This window comes from Gracilinanus agilis, chromosome 1 (assembly GCF_016433145.1).
Source record: "Gracilinanus agilis isolate LMUSP501 chromosome 1, AgileGrace, whole genome shotgun sequence".
Taxonomy (NCBI): domain Eukaryota; kingdom Metazoa; phylum Chordata; class Mammalia; order Didelphimorphia; family Didelphidae; genus Gracilinanus; species Gracilinanus agilis.
Genome location: NC_058130.1, coordinates 359073563 through 359093978, shown reverse-complemented (window position 1 = coordinate 359093978; position 20416 = coordinate 359073563). Strand labels below are relative to the sequence as shown.

The window sequence follows — 20416 nt, the reverse complement described above, 5'->3', positions numbered from 1 at the left end:
GTCAATTTTTCTAAGGCTGAAGGTGATTTTGAGCCTCCATAAGAGATACATGGAAAAGCAAAGAAAGGGAAGAAAGGAAGTTCTTTTAGACATTGGGAAGCTTTTTTCTAACCTTGACATCTACTTAAATATTTGGATTACAATTAACAATTAGATAGCACTTGGTAGGGCTTAACATACAACAATTCTGTGATGTGTGTCCTGCAAATATTATCTCCATTTTACAGAAAAGGAAAATGAGGCCAAAAGTGGTTAAGTAAATTGCCTGTAATCCTGCTTATGTTCACAGGGAGGATTTTTAACTCAGATCTTCCTGAATGCCAGATCTAATTCCATCACTTCTATTACACTGCATCTCTAAATTGCTACCAAAGATTCTACCATTTTTTCATCTATCTTAAACGTTTATGGTACTTACTGTAGTCCTTTCTAGAAATAATGATATAGTAGCTCACATTTGTATTATACATTTTGAAAGGAGGCATACTTTAGAATCTCAGTGGTTCCCAAACTTTTTTGGCCTACTGTCCCCTTTCCAGAAAAAATATTACTTAGCCCCCTGGAAATTAATTTTTTAAATTTTAATAGCAATTAATAGGAAAGATAAATGCACTTGTGGCCATCACTGCTTCCCTGGATCACTGAAGCACCCACCAGGGGGCAGCGGCACCCACTTTGGGAATCACTGCTCTAGATCAATAATGCTAAACTCAAATAGAAATGGACCTCTTGCCAAATCACATCTTGCCATAAAAAAAATATATATATATATTAATATTGGCTGTGTTGTGTTGTATTTTATATATTTTGCTAAACATTTTTCAATTACATTTTAATCTGGTTCTTGAATTTAGGAGTTCTGTAGGCTCTAGATGGCCTCACCCATCCTTCTCACAGTATGATTTTGTTATTCTTCATACATTAGGGAAGATTTTGGAGAAGAACACATTTCAGAGAGTACACAAACACCTAAGCTTGATGACTATAGAGAAAAAGATAGATTTCAAATGAGACCCCTCAGCAAGAAAATAAACATATGATGAATATAAAAGATTCTCATCTGTGATTTCTTTACCTTGAATAGTAAAAAACGAGGTAATGGCATTAGATATGGTGAAATTCTGTTGTCTGGCTGAGGGAAAAGACATGTCTGAATGATTTATCTGCAGCTGGGCAATTTCTCCAACACTCACAAATTCTTCTAGTATGAATATAGGAGAAATTAAGATGTTCACATCAAATAATCTGTCTGGAATATTTATGGTAGGTACTGTGAACCCTTCTAGAAATAATGATATGCTAAAAGGATATGTTTTTGTTAAAAAAACAGAGTCCTTGATCTCCTTTATTTCCAGTCAATTGAGACTAACTTGGAGGCAAACAACTTGTTTGTATCATATCTATTTAGTACTGATCTGAATGATCACAGAAGGCAGAGGATTTCTATTAATCACTCATTGTAAAGTGCCTAGCAAGTCAGACACTATTAACATCCACTAACCTCAGAGTCTAAGATTGCAGCTAAAGTCACATCTGTTTTATCTGTTAACATATTAAGCACAATGGGGAGACACATCAAGCATGCTACCCAACTCTTTATTGAGAAGGGAGGGACTTAGGAAACAGAACGAGACATACATTTTTGGACAGAGCCAGTGTTGGAAATTTGCAATGCTTGACTTTCTTTATGTACTATAAAGGTTTGGCTTTTCTTTATTTTTATTTTTCCTCCAATTAAGTATGGGTAGGGAAATGGGTAGGGGGGGGAGCTAAATGCTTATTAATTGAAAATAAAGAAATGTTTGCATGTTACTTCCTCTATTAAACTGTGAGCTCCTTGAAAGAAGGGATTTTTTTTTTGACATGTGTATATGTGTGTTCCCAGCTTTGAGCATAGTGCCTGGTACATAGTAGAACCTTAATAAAAGTTAACTGACTGACAAGTAGAACCAAACCTATTTCATCTGTGCTGTGATACAAGCTAAGCATGCATACTCATTATCTTAGATACAAAGCACTGATCTTTTTAACTCATCCTCCATTTTAATAATATCTTTCATTCACTGATTTTCAGAAGGTGCTGGGAGAGTCAAGTTGGTCATGAAAAAAAATAGGCAAGTCAAGTTTCTAACTAGTACTGCAGGGAATGCTGAAAAGGCATTTCTACCACATTGAATGGATCTACAGGTGCTTTATGGGAGCACTGGGACAAAAAATGCTCATGATGAGAAGGTGTCACTAAGTTTTAATGTGCACCATTGGATGGAACACTCATATTGATAAGCTTATTAATATTTTGAGATAATTAAAATATCTTTTTATCATTAAATGTGTTTGTGTGGAAATCTGAATATTTAAAAAATGGAATGATCATAACTGAAGATTTATATGGTATTTCTTCATGCCTCCTTGTCTGATTCTATTAGCTTTTCCAAATCTTTCCACCATTGCCGAGCTCCTACTCTTGGCTATCATAGATATGGTAAATTGGGGATACAGTATTAACTAGAAATCTCTACAAGTTCAGGACATGCCCAGATAGGAGAATTATAAAATCACTAAAAAATAAACTTTATTTTCAACAATGAAACATGGTACTACAAAGGCCTTTGAGAAGATTCCTTGAGCATATTTAACCCATAAGTGATACTTTGCTCTAGTTTAAAATATACTTGAGTGTTATGGGAAAATAGTAAGGTGCCACATATATTTCTGTTAATGTCAGATAGTTTGGTCTTTTTCCAAAAATAGTTAAAGACAAAAGAGGAAGCATGAAGTATGAGCATGAGACTTAAAAAAAGAAAGACTTTGATTCAAATCTCATCCTAAGCACTTACTAGTTATGAGACTCTGGGTTTTAACCAATCTGTGCCTCATCTTAAAAAAAGGAAATGTTTAATTTGATGGTCTCCAATTTTCCTTCCAGCTCTAAATTTGTGATTCTGTGAGAATAAAGGATAGTTTGTGACTTTGGTAGAAACAAAGGTTTGGGTTTGAATGATATCTCTAAAGAATTAAGGATTAAGATGACAAGTTGTTTTATTTGCTTGACACTAATATCACTTTAAACTAGAAATGAGGCCTTTAGTTAAGTCAAAAGGACAACTTCTTAGCAGATTCTGACTGGTATAATTGAAAGAACAGTTGACAGTGATTTAGGAGACCTGAGTTCAAGGTATAGCTCTGCTACTAACTTAGCTATAAATTACTTTATATCCTTGAACACGAGTTTTCCCATAAGACAGTCTCTAAGCACTCTTCCACCTATAGTTGTCAAGATGATTCTAGATGAAGTATTGATCTCTTTTATTCCAGTTAAGCTTCAAATCAGAAAAGATTAAACCATCTGAAATAGATATGTTTTATTCTCTCTTTAATGTCCTAAGAGATGGAAATTTTATAACCTCCAATGATGACCTGTATTCCAGGAATTAATAATGATTACTATTAAGCTACTAAAACAGTTTACATCCATCTACTTTTTTTTGTCCTAAGTGGACATATTATTAATCACCATCCTATGTTAGAACAACCTTGCTTGATTTTTTTAAAGACAATTTTAGATCAGATTACTGGACCTAGATTATTTTGGTTTTAAATATAGTCTGTGTATTTAAGGATATTATATACATACATATTTTTGAGAGAGAGAGGAAGAGAGAACAAGAGAAAGAGAGAGGAGCAGAGGGAGAGAGAAAGGGAGGGAGAAAAGGAGGGAGAAAAGGAGGAAGGGAAGGAGAAACAGAAGAGGAGGGAGAGGCAGAGACAGTAGCAGGGAGAGTAGGCTGACAGAGTCTAGTGGAATGGTTTTGAAATAAGGAAGACTTGAGTTCAAGTCATACCCTTTATGCTAGCTATGTGATTATGGAGAAGAGACACAACTTGACTATACTTCTCAGCAACTCTTTATGACAGGTTTCAGAAGAAGGGTCAAGTGTATTTGAATTGGTGGAGGAAGTTTCTAACAATGATAAAAGTCAAAGGATCATAGCTTTAGAGATGGAAATGAACTCTGAGGTTATTTAGTTCAATCTCTCACTTTAGGAATAAGGGAACAGCCTTGTTAAGTGTCTCAAACAATATCCCATGGGTAATGGTGTAGGCAAGAAAACACAAATCTAGTTCAAAAAAATTTTAAATTTTAAATTTGCATAGTGATAAATAATGATAAGGTAAAAATCCTATCCTGACCCCTTCTGGCTAAAAATGTCATCCAAAATGAACAAAAATTAGAATAGTAATAAAAATAAGCATATTTGTATTAATTTCAGTAAGTTGTATTGTCCTTTGATCAAGCTTTCTATCTCTTATGCTCATAGCAGGAAAACAAAGAGAACCTTTTTGGTTCAATACAATATCTTTGAGGCATGAGTCTATTTGAGGGAAATGGGGCTCCAGCATCTTGATTCACATAAAAATAAGAGATCAACCAAACGTTTGACAATTTAGACAGAAACCATTGCTAAAGTTATCCTCTTTCATATTTCTTTTAGTTATCTGAACAAGCTATCAAATCAAATCCATATTTAAAAAATGAAGAATTCCTTCCCCAATCTTCTCAATTCCAGCCTCCAAGAAATCAAGTCATTGATAAAATCTCCCCAAAAGTTGTGCTTACCTGAGCAAATGGAGTCACGATCAAGTCATCTCCATGTCTGAAAAATAAACCAGATTCATATTAGACATTAAAAATGCCTCTGTGGCTCTTTTTCAACAAGAAACTGCAAGCTCCAATTTTCCTGAGGCTTCTTAGTTAATGCCATCATTTTTTCCCTTTAGCGTCTGTCTTCCTAGGCATTGAGTATATGGTACAAGCGGAGTAAGGGCAAAGGAACATTAACCTTCATGTGTACAGAAGATGTTAAAAAATTTGTCCAGCTGCCCCCTTGTCACATGAAAGAATATAATTTCTGCAAAAATCCAAAGGATTTCAAGTATAGCATCATTCGGGTGGACAAAAACACATACAAGGTATCAGACAGCGCAGACATTATCCAACCATTTCCTTGGCCCCATATTCTTCTTTGTAATCAGATCCAGTTATTCGTGGCATTGACAAACAAGGGGTGCTGCTGGCCTGGGGGGGAGCACCCCCAGGGCCAGGGAACCTCTAAGTATTGGAGATGATTAGTATTGAGCGTTCTAGTTATCACTCATGAGCTGTGGATGAACTAGTAACTGTAGATGACTGGGGACTACATCATGGACTAATAAAAACCTAGTAAAACTTTTGAACTGACTCACATACCCGCTGTTACAGAGAGTGTTACCTAGTGTGTGCTGTTGCTGCAGCAACCTAAACCACACCAAATGCCAGGTGATGCTGGCGCAAGGTGTCAGTCTGACGTGCCTCATGGTGGGGAGAGGAATGGGGGAAGGAAATGTTTCTGATTTATTTCCCTTGTGCAACATAGCTACTTTGAGGAAGGAAGGTCACTTGGTCCCAAAGCTATTTCTTGATCTTTCCACAGTCTCCAGAGGCCATCAAAAATCTATGTGGGAATTCCCCTTCCTCCAACCCCCGACTTGGCTATGTGGTTTGGAATTCCGAGGAGTGACATCAATATACAAATGTAGTTTTTCTTTACAGCAAGTTTCACAAACATGATATTACACACACTATAACTAAACCCTTTAGCTCATCGAGGAACAATTTGAAAAGAACCTAGGATGACCTGAAACAGTTTTCACAAAAATGGGTTCTTAGAGAAATGGAACGTTGATGATATTAAGAGCCAGATAATGAAAGAATGAATGGCACTGAGTTGTTAGGTTCATCAGCAAGCTTCCTCAAGTTCTTGCAAATAAATATATAGAACATGAAAATTAAGAAAAGGTCAGAAAATTATATAAAAGAATAAGGATGATTCTGATTGTTTAGAGCAAGCTAAAATGACAGCTTTATCCTCTACAAATGACTTATCATGAAAGATACTACAACTCACAGTTTAATAGTTGGTCACATGTCCTTGGTATTATAAAAATCCTAAAAATTGAAACCTTAAGGCCTTTGACTTAATCAGGAAATTGATTATGTCCATAAAATATAAATACAGAAATAGGAAATCATCTACTTAACAATGCTATAATATTGAGAAATAAGTATGCTTATTAATAAATTAGTTTTAACATGACTGAAGGAAGAACAAAGAGTTTAGTAAATATAGGGAATCTACTTACACATATGCAAGATCTCTAGAAGCACAGCTTTAGAGGAATTGTGGAAGAAATAAGCAACTAGAAACCTACACTTTGCCCATGAATAGGTAGAACTGATATAAAGGGAGTTAGGGAGTTTAGTAGATAAAGCTTTGGTTCTATAGTCAGGGAGATTTGAGTTCAAATCCAGCCCCAGACACTTACTAGCTTTCTAACTCTGAGGCAAGCCACTAAATCTCTGTACAACTCAATTTCCTCATCTGTTAAATGAGGATAACAATGGAAGCTATCTCTCAGGCTTGTTGGAAAGATGAGTTAAATTTTAAATCCCATTGCAAACTGTTAAGAATTATATAAAAGTTAGTTATTATCATTAATAGAGTTAAAATGTTAATATTACCGGAGTTAATTAATATAAGTAAATTTTAATTTAAATACTCTATTATCTGTAGTAGCAATACTTTAAATAATAAATTAATTATAATACTTCAAGCTAAGAAACACTATATTATAAATAAAATAGTAATAACACAAAACATAAAAAGGTAAAAGTCTCAAGAAAATTATAAAAGCATAAATTAAGGATTATTGCCTATGATATTTTGAAATGTCATGAAGCAGACATTATCAAAATTATCTGGTCCTGTATGGAAAAACAGAAAAATGGAACAGAAATAACGAAGTCCTAAAGGAAACTAAAGGTCTAAAAGAGATTAATGCTACATGAAGCCAATATCCCAAGATATTGTATAAAGAATCATTTAGTAAAAATTATTGGAAAAATGAGATAGCAGAATGATTTTAAAAAGAATCAAGATCTGAAAAGAAACCTAGTGGCCACTGAGATTAACAAATGCCTGAAAAAAAATAATTTATTTTATAACATAATTGACAAGGGATCATCAAGACCTTGCTCAAAGTGGAGCCCTGTACCAAGGCAACCTACCCTTTTATCTCCTCCCTAATTAATTCTCTGGGCAGCTAGATGGTATAGTAGATAGAGACCCAGGCCTAGAGTCAGTAAGATCTGAGTTTAAATCTAACTCTAGATATTTACCAGCTGCATGGCCCTGGGCAAGTCACTAAATCCTATTTGCTTCAGTTTCCTCATTTGTAAAATGAATTGGAAAAGGAAATGGCAAACTATTCAAGTATTCTTTTCAATAAAACCCCAAATGGGGTCACTGACAAGTTGGACATGACTGACAGCAACTGAACAACAACCAACCAATTCTCTATCCTGATTAACAGTGGCTATTCTCAAATCTTAGTATATGTCAGAATTGAAATTTGAACCCAGATCTTTGTTGGCTCTGATGTTTACTTTCTAAGCACTACACTCTGCTTCCTTTTCTGTGGTAAATATATCAGATAAAACCTAACACCCAAACTCAGTAAGGAATTGATGTAAAAGGACGAAATTTCTACAATAGATGAGCAGTCACAAGAGATAAAAATATAGATATATGCATACATATACAGTGAGATGTTTGGTTATTTTTTTAATTCAGTCATTTGGCCATGTCTCCTTTTCAGAAAAAATTATTAGTTTGTTACATTAAAATTCCATTATCCCTCCCCTTCCCAAACTATAGAAAGCATCATAAAAAAGACATACGCATATATAAAACTATGTCTTGTTTATTCCTATTTATCCTTTCTTTCTTTGAAGGTAAAGATATATATAATTCATTCTTCAAATATTATTTCTGTTGGTGTACATATACTGCTCTCTTGGTTTTGTTCATTTCACTCTTCATAATTTCATGTAGGTCTTCCATGTTTTCCCAAAATTAACCTGCTTATAATTTCTCAGAGCACAGTAGTATTCCATCACAATCATATGCCACAACTTGTTTAGTCATTCCCCAATTGTTCAGTTCTTTGCTACCAGAAAGAGAGCTAATAGAAATATTTTAGAACATGTGGGTTCTTTTCCATTTTTTCCCTGATCACCTTAGGAAATAATTGTGGCATGGCTGAGTCAAAAGGTATACACAGTATTCAACTCTTCATGATTTCCACGGAGGGCCTTCTTTCTTCCACTATCTCCCAAAGTCTGTCCCAGCTCATCTTCATTGATTCCATGACACTGTCTATCCATCTCATCTTCTGTGCTCCTCTTTTCCTTTACATTCAAATCCTTCCCAACATGAGGGTCTTTTCCAAGGAGTATTGTCTTATTGTTTGTGGCCAAAGCTTCAACTTCAGTATGTGTCCCTCAAATGTATATTGTGAATTATTTTAAGTATTGACTGATTTGATCTCCTTGCTCTCCAAGGGACTCTCAAAAGTCTTCACCATCATCATAATTCATAAGTGTCAATTTTATAGCACTCAATTTTCCTTATACTGTAACTCTCATGGTCATACTAGAAAAACCATAGCTTTGGCTACATAGATATTTGTCAGAAAGGTGATGTCTCTGCTTTTTAGTATACTGTCCAGATTTTCCATGGATTACCTTCTAAGGAGCAAACATCTTTTAACGTAATAGATGCAGCTGCCATCTGCAGTGATCTTTAAGCCCAAGAATATAAAATATGAACCAACTTTCATTTCTTCTCTTATTTTCCAGGAAATGTTGGGACCAGTCGCCATGATCAAGTCAGTTTTTGTACCCTCTTATTTCACCCTCAGCAAGAGGCTTCTTTATTCTTCTTCATTTTCTGGTATCAGAGCTGTATCATCCACATATCTGAGACTGTCAATATTTCTTCCGGGTACCTTAATTCCATCTTTTTCTTCATGTAGCCTAGTATTTGGCATGATATATCCTACATATAAGTTAAATAAATAAGGTGACAATATACGGCCATGTTGTACTCATTTCCCAATTTAGGGGAGACAAATAAGATGATCTGGTACTCCTGACTCTTTGAGGTCTTGCCACATCTTATTGTGAACCAGAGTCAAAAGTTTTAGTGTAGTCAAGGAAGCAGAAGTAGATTTTTTTCTGGAACTCCTTTTCTTCCTCAATAATCCAGCAAACATTGGCAATTTGGTCTCTAATTCTTCTGCCTCTTTTAAAACCAGCCTGTATTTCCAGAGAGGTAGGAGATGGATAAAATATAGATATTTCTGGTAACCATTTATCACACACATGCAGTGCTTATATTCATGTACAAAACTATGTATATATATGTATAGGCTATATAACATGTGTGTACACATAGCATGACATGAATATATATGTATATTCACAGCCCTTGTGTTTTGTAATGATATTTTGCACAGCAAAATGGAAAGCAAGATGATGGACAGTTACCTGATTAGAACATAGAATGATCTGAGCCTGACAGAAGGTGCCATGTGCCAGGAGAGTTGAAACTCAGGTATAAAAGGAAGGATTTGAACTGGGAGATCTTCTCAATCTGAGATATTGGGAAGTGGGAGGTTGTGGCGAGGGTAGGCCATAGGTCAACTGAGTTACTAGCAACCTGCACCATCCAATTTCACAGTGTCAAATCCTGAGTTACCCTTATACTGAATAATCTGATCCTGATTCATTCACCAAGAAGAAGCAACAACATCTAACAACAAAGTAACCTGATTTAGGTTGAACCCAGTCTGGCCTACCCAGACTGCCAACTGGCAATTATCAATTGACAGCTGACAAGCCTGACTACCATTAATTCAAGTACCATCTTTATCATCTTTAGCTTAGGTTAAGGATTTCCTGTTTCCCTCCTTCCCAATCATTGCCCTGCCTCCCCTCCTAAGCCTGATAACATTAAATCTTTTAACTTAGCTAGGTTTGGTGTCAACTCTATCTTAGAACTTTGTGATTATATCCCTGGGACATTTGAGGCAAAGGAGAATAATATGGGTCTTAGCAAGATATAATCTGCAGTCAACTTTAGCGTTTTCCTTTCTAGGCCAGAATAGTTAGTTAGAAGTAGCTGTACAATTCTAATCACAGGTTCTTCATTTGTCTGGCTATTCTGTGACACTGTTATTCTGAAGTTGAGTTTAGTAGATTCACAACACCTATTTCTGTGGGGTCCTTTGTGTTTCACTATCACAACTTAAGTTACACTTAGGTATCACACACACACACTCAGCTTCAGCTCCTCATAACACCAGGGTCATTATTACAGTTTATATAGTTATTGTGCACATATTTACATGCATCATATATGTATATATGCATGTATGTTATGTGTTATATGTGTATATACAAATGTAGTGTATATGTGTATTATATACACATATACTGACTTTCTGAAGAAGGAAATACAGACAATCATTTAAAAATTGTTCAAACTCTTATTAAGGAAATTCATGGCAAAGAAATTATGGACAGATGCCAACACTTAAAGGTTTTGCCTTATACTGCTCAAAAAGACAAAAAAAAATCATGAAACTCAGGAATGGCAAAGTTGTGGAGAAACAGGGACAGTTTAGTATTATTGATAAAACTAAGGAATGATGTGGTCCTTTTTTAGAAAAAGTGGGCATCTATAATTAAATTTACTAACTTGATCAAAGGCAGCATAATAGGTTGAAAAGTACAAAAGATTTGAAGTTGGGGAATTGGGGTTGAATCATGGCTCTGATACAGAGTAATTCTCTTTGGGTGACCTAGAGTGATTCCCATAAGCACTTAAGCCTAATTTTTTCAAAATAAGGTCTGGAAAAAGTTGTGCTCCCTACCAGAGAGGGTTGTCTTGGGAAGATGATGTTAAGTTTTAAAGATCTATGTGGAGTGGGACAGATAGATGGCTCAGTGGATAGAGAGCTAGGTCTAGATGGGAGATGGGAGGTCTAGAGATTCAAATCTGGCCTCAGATGCTTCCTAGTTGTGTGACCCTGGGCAAGTCGCTTAGCCCCCAAATGCCTAGCCCTTACTGCTTTTCTGCTTTGGAATCAATACACAGTCCAAGACAAAGTTAATAGTTTTAAAAAAAGTCTATAAGGATCTAGTCTAATATTATAATATCAGACACTTTGACCCATTAATTCTTCTATTGGGACAAAATCCTAAAAATGCTACTTAAGGGGGGGAAGGCATATATTTAATAAGAAAGAAATTCTGCCTTATCTGGAAGAGAAAAAAATTGGAACAAGCTATTTATTCAGTGGCTGGAGAATGATAGCACGTACCATATTATCATAGTAATATTATCGAGTCTAAAACATGACAGTTATGAAAAATATAAAGAAGCATAGATGCTTAGTAAATATCTGAAATGATTTGGTTAAGAAAACAATCAGAACACATGCATTGATTATAATAAACTAAAACTTATATACCACTTTAAGGTTTTCAAAGTAATTTATGCTACTATGTTAATTATTATTATTACTACTAATAATAAACTCAATATTTATATAGCACTTTCTGTGTTTGTGGTTGTTTCTGTTCTGTCATTTTCAGTTTCTAATTCTTCATGACCCCATTTGGGGTTTCCTTGGCAAAGATACAGATGTGGTTTGCCATTTCCTTCTACAGCTCATTTTACAGAGGAGGAAACTGAGGCAAACAGGGTTAAGTGACTTGGCCAGGTCATAAGCTAGTAAATGTCTGAGGCTAGATTTGAATTTAGGAAGATGAGTCTTCCTGACTTTGGGCCCAGCACTCTTTCCACTATGCCACCTAGCTGCCTTACATAGCATTTTAAGGTTTACCAGATATTTTATAAGTAGTACCTTATTTAGTCCTCAAAATAACCCTAGGAGGTTGGTAAATATTATGAAAATTTTCATTTTACAGATGAGAAAACTAAGGTATACAGAGGTTACATGATTTTCCCAAAGTTGAACACTGATGGGACTGAGTTTGGATTTGAACTCAGGTCTTCCTGACTTTACGTCAGTCTAGCACTCTATCTATATTACCTAGCTTCAATCCTGGAGGAAGTTTGCTGTTATTGTCCCCATTTTACAAATGAGGAAAAATGAGGTTGAAAGGTTAATTTACTTGTCTGAGTTGACATAGCTAGTGTCTGAAGCAAGATTTGAATTGAACTCATCCAGATCAGATCTAAATGCCATGTTCCAGTCACAATAACCTCCTAGTAACTGATTGACTAGGTGACAAAAGGAAATGATGAAAAAAAACAAAAGAAAGAGATATGTAGAGGGGAAAAAGAATGGGGAGAAGAATGAGTAAAAAAAATTACTTTGTTGTAAAAATTTATGTATATATTTAATAAAATGTAAATAATGTAGAGTTTAAAGTTTTATTTGAGATTTTATTTTTTATTTTGTTTACTTGGTTGAATTTTGTTGACATTTTTCTCTTTTTTAATATAAAAATGATTTTAAGAGGATGCATAAAAAATTTAGGCATATACAGGATATCCTCTGAGTATTTCCACTGGAAAAACAATCATACAGGGGCAACTATGTAGGATAATGGAAGACCTGGTTTCAAATCTGGCCTCAGACACTGGGCAATTCAGTTAACCTTGTTTGCCTCAATTTCCTCATCTGCAAAAATGAGCTAGAGAAGGAAATGGCAAACCATTTCAGTATCTTTGCCAAGAAAATCCCAAATGGAGTGACAAACAGTTATGCAGGACTGAAAGTATTGAAAAGCAATACCTACTAAATTTCAGACACTACAGTAAACACTACAAATGTTTTCTTATTAGATCATCAGGTAGGTGTATTATTATTATCCCCATTTCATAGGTGAGGAAACTGAGGCAGATACAGGTTAAATCGCTTGCCCAGGGTTACACAGCAATTAAGTGTTTAAGGCCACATTTTAACTCATGTCTTCCTGACTCCAATTTCCCAATCAGGGTATCTGTAAATCTCATTTGCCTGTTGAATAGAGTAGTAATTGGGATTAAAAGATAAGAAACCTTCCTTACCTGATATTTAGAAATTAACAATAGCTCAAATTTATTTAAAAATGTATAAATCATTTTGCTGTCAAAAATCTCATTTGGTAAAAAGTGTAATTATAACTATCCTTTTTTTGTAGATGAAATGACTGATGTATGGAGATAGAAAGGGATATGATTTGTTCAACATAACAAAAATAAACATAGAACATGTCTACAATTTAGCAAAATGAAATATTCCCCAGAGTATAGGCTCCCAAGAACCAGTACACATTCAAACTTGTCTTGATTAGTATCAGTGTGGTTATTTGTTGTCATAGTCAACTTTGCCTTGATTCCCTAAAATTCCTATTGAGTGTCTCAGGCAAAGTATAAAATGACATCTTTTAAAATACAGATCATTTCCTCAAGGCTAAAATAACTCTCTGGGTTATACTGGATTAATTACTGCAATTTTCCATAAAATGGTAGGGACTGAAATATGTGGAGATGGTCCTTGAAGTCTCTCTTAGATGAGGCATTCTTGGCTCTATGATTCTGGACATAATCTAATTTTTGACTATTATTTAAATTGATATAGTTGGAAATTACTCACACTGCTTTTCCATTGTTGTATCAGCTTGATCCACAGATACCTTATCTTCTGTCTAGGTTGCTTGGCTCCACCTTATTTCTAACTCCATTCTAAAGTCCATCACTATTTTCTGAGCTTACATGCTTTCATTTCATTTTGTTGGATCATTTTTGGACATCTTTTCTCATTTTTTCAGTCCTGATTTGTGCAAGAGCCAAATCTTTCCTATTCTGATAATCTGACATTTCAGTCCTTACTCCTTTCCATTCGTGACTCTGCTGGTACCCAAATTAATGCTATCTCTCAGTTTTGGGCAGAGAGCAATAGTCATTCAGCTAGACTGCTGCTGCCCTCTGCTGGGTACAAAGAAATCTAATCGAACTGGGCAGCCCTCCTTAAATTAGTATCATATCCATGAGATAGGATGATACGCATGGGCTTTGGATGTGATAAGGCAGCTAGGTGGAGCAGTGCATACAGTCAAGGAAAACTTATCTTCCTAAGTTCAAATGTGGCTACAGATACTTACTACCTCTGTGACCCTGTACAAATCACTTTACCCTGTTTGCCTTGGTTTCCTCAACTGTAAAATGAGCTAGAGAAGAAAATGGCACTCCGGTATCTTTGCCAAGAAAATGCCAAATGGGGTCATAAAGAGTCAGTCACAACTGGAAAATGACTGAACAACAGGTATCCTCACTTTATAGGTAAGGAAAGAGCCCCACAGAGGTTAAGCAGCTTATCTAAGATCACACCAGTAGCCAAATTACATAAATAATATGTCTTCAAGTAATGATGAGGCCATGCGCAATAACAGAGAAAAATTGCATTTGGAGTTGGAGGACCTATATTGGAAGTCCTGGCTTTGCCAGTAGCTGGTTTTATGGCCATTAACAGGTCCACTGTCTCTTCAATGGGACTTTTCTTTATTTGTGCGGTAGAGTGAGGAGAAAGGGTTGAATTAAGTGACCTCCAGGTTCCCCTCCAGGTAGAAATCTCTGATCATAAGCCTTAATATAGTTTTCCACAATGGGCTATGAGTTGACAAGAGTCAGAGCAGGATTATTGCTTATGGATGAAAGAAAAATCCTGCCTTCAGGGAGTATACTATTTATAATCAATGCAAACTGCCACCCTAATCTATATCTCAGAGTCAAGGCAATTTTCTTTTTCCCATGAAGTGAGTATTTTTCAGGTCACTATGAAAGGAAATGTAAAGAGATTCCCATCCTAAGGATGGAGGGAACCCAGTGGAATTGGTCATCAACTTGGGAAGCAGGGAGAGAAGAGGGGAGGGAAAGAACATGAATCATGTAACCAAGGAAAAATATTCTAAATAAACTAATTAATCAAAAAAAGTAATAGTAAAGCATATACACTTATAAAATATAAAAGAAAAGTAAATATAAAAGAAAAGTAAAATAAAAAAAAATTTAAAGGCAGAGGGAAATCACAAGTTAGCTATATTATATCTTTTTGGCTCCAGACATATAAATGTACAGAAAAGCTCAGGGCAGCTGCTTCCAAAACAAATAAACAAGCAAAGGTAAAATTTTAAGCTAATTTCAAGGTGGGGGGAACCCCAATTACTTGGTGGTCTGAGGGTACCACAGGTAAGGTCAAGGATCAGTCCCTTCAGTTAGCAGTCCCACAGGATAATAAAAGCTAACATATTTAACATTCTAAAGTTTGAGAAGTGTTATACATGTTTTCTCATTTGGTCTTTGCAATTGTCCTGGGAAGTAGAAGCTGTGATTTCCCCCATTTTACAGATGAGGAAACTAAGGCACAGGATAAAGAACTTGAAAGGATCACACAATTCATAGAAATCCAAGGAAGGGTGTGAACTCAGGTTTTCTATCCACTATGTAAAAATTTTTCTGTCATTCTTACATAGCTTCCCCACTCAAAATTGCTACCTTCTGTATTTGAACCATTTGAGCAGTTAGAAACCTTTTAAGGAGGTGGAGGCAGGGAGAGGAAAGGGGAGGGAAAGACAGATAGGTTCCTCCTCAAGCTTTGAAATGAAATCATTCTCTTTAAAAATTCATTCACCTTAGGATATGGAAGATTTTTCAGTTTCCTAAAATTCCCTATTGAAATGGAAATATCTCTGGGAAGAAGAGTCCTTTAAAAGCTCTTCTTAGAATTACTTGATCTCAAGTTGAGGGCAACTGGGTGGTACAATAGATAGGGTACAGAACCTGAAGGGTTCAAATCTAGTGTGTGACCCTGGGCAATTCACTTAATCCTGCTTGCCTCAGTTAGTGGGAAAAATTGCACAGAAAGGGATTGGAATGTTGGGAAATCATCCAATTTGGCAAGGGAAACCTTATAAATAAGCCTATATCTCTGTGCTAGGAGGACATTGTACTTTGGCATCATATATACAAGCCTTGCAAACAAGAAATACACGAAATAGGTGTGATCCAACAAGCTACACCATTAGATTATTCATTACATAACATCATACTGGGAGATAACGTGTATGTAAGAAATTTTAGCAAAAAGTTAGCTATAGACACAAAGTGGGTTGGTCCATTACACGTTTTATTAACTACTCCAACAGCAATCAAGGCAGTGGAGAAGAATTCATGGATTCATTGTTCTCACACAAAACTTTACAAGCCTTATACCACAAATGAAATCACAGTGAAACTGAAAGTGATAAAGTGCTGAGAATGAACATTAATTAGAAACAATAAAAACAAATCCTAATAAGTCATAGCTCCAAAAAACAACTCCAATAAAAGAAAAGATCTTCAGGCAAGTATAGACTACAGTCATTGATGTGCCCGGAGAGTCAATCCCAAAAATTGAGTCTGAATACAGCAATGCAAAATGCAAAGGGACTTTATTATCTTAATTTAAACCAAAGGTCTCAGTGCCTGAGCTGGATTTTTATAGAGTGGTAGGCAGCAGGGAGCAGGATAGGGAGATGTCTTCAAGGTAGGCTGGGGAGCAGGGGAAAGGTCTGGAGGGTAGACATTCCTTCAGATAAGGGGGGGGGGATAAAATTCCTTCAGATAAGGGAGGAAGGTCTGGAAGGAATTCCTTCAGGTAAGTGGGGGGAAGGTCTGTAAGCCAAAGGTCTGTAAGTTAGGAATTCCTACAGACAAACCTATTTCACTATAATGTTATACAAAGGTCTGGTTTTTTAATTCTGACTCTTTCTGGGTTCTACATCATGACTAGATGACAATCAAAAAATATACACAAAGGGGACAAAACAACTAAAGAAAGTAAGAAAAACCAGCCCAGAGGAAAAGACAAGAAAGAACAAAAGCAGCAAGACAAGACACAAGAAAAGCTTTGAACTGATAACAGACACAGTAAAATCTCTCTGAATTTTGTAAATTTGTATATATTAAGATGTGGACAGATGATAAACCGGACAATTATGTAAGATAGTGCGTCAATAGCATAAAAAACAAAAATTAACTTCACACATTAGGGAAAACATGCAACACACATAGCTTGGAAGAAATGAAGAGAGCCATCAGTCAACAACAAAGAGGAATCAAAAAGGAAGATGTAAGTATTCATGCAAACAGTACATAAAAAAGGAGACATATACAATTCAAAACTGACAATTTGTTAACTTCATGTAGATAAATGAGAGTCCATAATTGCAAAGAAATACAAAATGTGGAAATACTTGGTTAGAATGCATATGGTCTTAAACAGAAAAACCAAAAATTTTTCTGCTTGAGTAACACTAGGATGTAAGAAATAACATAATTGTTGTAGTGTATGTAATTGATGTAAAAATTGTATACATATAAATATATGTAACACAGTTTTGCATATGTAGCTATAGGGTTTATAAAATACTGTATCATACCTTGTACATAGTGTTCAAAACAAAGAATGAACAGAATTAGGATAACTTAGAGAAATGGCTTAGCAAATAGTTTAAAGTTACTAGATACTTAGTTTAGATTAGCACATGGGGTAACTATAAGATTTGAAACTAGAGTAGCAGAATAGTTATTTTTAAGGAAATTATATGTAAAATCATTAGCTGGAAATTGTGTTAATGGAAATGTTATAATTGAATTGATCTTGCATAATAATAGAATAAAATAGGAAATTGTTGTATTAGTATAAAATAGCAAAGATAGAAACTAGAAATAGTAGTGGTTATTGATTTTTGGTTATATTATTATATTGCAACAATTGTTCTTATTTTCTGTATTGATTTTTGTAAACTGCAATTCTTATCCCAAACCTCCCCTTCCCCCCCAAAATGTCTTAGTTTAGGGTAGGTAGTTAGAAATCTAGGATAACATAGTGTAAGCTAAGGTTGTGTTTTTTTTATTATTGGGGGGTTAGTTTAGCAAATAGCATAGGATAATTAAGGGTAGTATAATACTTCACATCACTGAGCTGGTTAGCTCACTGTGTGAAAGGGTACGATATTATGGAGAAAATTGCACAGAAATTATTTGGAATGTTGGAAAAAGAGAGGATTGACAATGAAGGCAGTTGAAGGGGGGAGGGGAGGGACTTGGAAGAGTGACAGTTGCTCTCTGAGGACAATCTTTCCAATACCTTGGGACTGGAGGGTGCTCTCTCTGCCTCTCAGGATAGAAACTACCTCTATTCCTGGGATTTTCCCAACTGTTTTCTCTACCTGGATTCCTGTGGATGGTGCCATCAAACAAAAGGATTTGAAGGGGGCTGCTTCAACTGTAACGCCTGTCTTTAGGGGCATTAGCCCAAAGAGACAGGCTAAACCAGCTCTGAAGGTCAGAATCTCTTTTCCTCTTGCTGTCTACTGCTAAAGAATTTGAACTTAAGAAAGCTAGCATAAATATAGTATAGAATCAGAAGAAAGAAAACCTCCATAAGCCTGTGAGCCCTGGGCTCAGCTCAAATCTGAAAGAGACTTGAAAACCAATCTGTGCTTAAGGTTGAGGAAAATCCCTACTTCCCTCTATCCTGATCCCTTCCCTTTTAGACTTGTTATTAAACCAACATTAGTTAAATAAACACAGTCAGATAATCTTTGTAAAGGTGAAGGGGGCCTCAAGGGAGAAGCTCCCTGATCAGTCAGTTAGGATTGCTCTGAGGGTTAGCTAATCAACACACTTGGGTAACCACAGTAACACCATCTCAAGATTTCCCTTTCTGATTTACCTTTGTAGAGAGTTTTCTTACAAGTTTCTCATGTGTTAAATGAGCCGGAAAAGAAAATAATAGATTATGCCAATATCAATGTCAAGAAGACCCAAAATAGGATCAGGAAGAGGTAGACCGAACTGTACGAGAGTTGAGAATATGTCCTAAGGATTTATATCTCTCCATTACAATATTTTACTCATAATCTTTTATGTTTTGTAATCACACACTATAAGTTTTATTTTCCTAGGACTCAATTCTCAATTTTCATTTAGAGATATATTTCCAACTTGCTGTTAATTTCTATACTTTACTTAGCCCTTTAACTAATGTGAAATTAATTAGGTTTTATAATTTTCCAAAGAATTTAGGATGAAAATAGCCATCACAACTTTTTCTCTTTTTGTAGAATTTTATTCTTAAGGGTATTTCTTTTCTCTTTACAAAAGAAGAACACCAGTGGAAATGCGCGTTGGCTGGTGGGGGGAGTGTTGTGTGTGAAGTGGGGGTGAAGGGGAAAGTAAAAACATGAATCATGTAACCATGGAAATTTTTTCTAAAAAATAAAAAAATGAAAAATTAAATTAAAAAAAACAAAGAAAGAAGAACAAAATGTTTAGGATGATCTCAGGGCATCAGTACTCAAAATGAAGTCTTGATATCTCTGAAGAGAGTAAGTCACCAAGACCTTTACGGAAGGTTCATAAAGTCAAAATTAGCTTTTTTAATAGTACTGAGATATTTTTATTTTTAATATGGCAAATATCACTAATTATAATCCACAAAAACAAAAGCTCTTTGGAAGCTGATCATGAAAACTTAAGACACTGGTCTTCTATTTCTCAGCTTCAGGCATTTTGTCTGGCTGTTCACCATGCCTAGAAAGCTCTCCCTCCTCATCTTTGAGGCCTTTTGATTTCTCTGGCTTCCTATAGATTCCAGCAAGAATCCCACATTAAATAGAAGGCTTTTCCCAATCCTTTTTTAATTCTACTTTCTTCTCTCAATTATTTCTAATTTATTCTGTATATAATTTGTATATGATTAATTGCATATTTTTCCTCTATTAGACAATGAGAGATCTTTGAGGTCAGAGACTGTCTTTTGCTTTTCTTTTTAATCTCAGCACTTAACACAGTGTGCCTGGCACATCAAAAGTGTTTATCAAATATATGCACACTTGTAGATATTTACATGCATACATACATTTTCTTTTTTTTTAAACCCTTACCTTCTGTCTTAGAATCAATACTGTGAATTGGTTCTAAGGCAGAAGAGCAGTAAGGCAGAGGCAATGGGGGTTAAGTGACTCACCCAGAGTCACACAGCTAGGAAGTGTCTGAGGCCAGATTTGTACCTAGGACCTCCCATCTCTGGGCCTGGCTCTCAATCCATGGAGCCACCTAGCTGCTACCCAGCTGCCCCTCATACATACATTTTAAAGGAACTATTTCACTTTTTTTCTTTCCTTTTCCACTTTAGCCCAGAACCTGGCAAAATGCCTGGCACATACTTGTTTGTTTGGCTTTTTTTTGTTTGTTTGTTTAAAGCCCTTACCCTCCATTTTAGATTCAATATTATATATTGGGAGTTGCAGAGCTGGAGGTTATGTGTTACAGGTTATGTGAAAAATAATGCAATACTCACAAGTTATAAGAAAGAAATAGAAAGAAGGAAGGAAGGAAGGAAGGAAGGAAGGAAAAAAGGAAGGAAGGAAGGAAGGAAGGAAGGAAGGAAGGAAGGAAGGAAAGAAGGAAGGAGA

General features: G+C 35.5%; 1 protein-coding gene across 2 annotated transcripts in view; it reads right to left on the bottom strand.

Moving 5' to 3' along the window:
* The window catches only part of PDE4D (phosphodiesterase 4D), a 1102929-nt gene that overhangs the window by 220647 nt on the left and 861866 nt on the right, over window positions 1-20416 (bottom strand). For both annotated transcript variants that reach the window (XM_044663797.1, XM_044663805.1), the window contains exon 3: window positions 4619-4655. In XM_044663797.1, the coding sequence (XP_044519732.1) occupies window positions 4619-4655 (37 nt within the window). The remainder of the gene's footprint in view (window positions 1-4618; window positions 4656-20416) is intronic.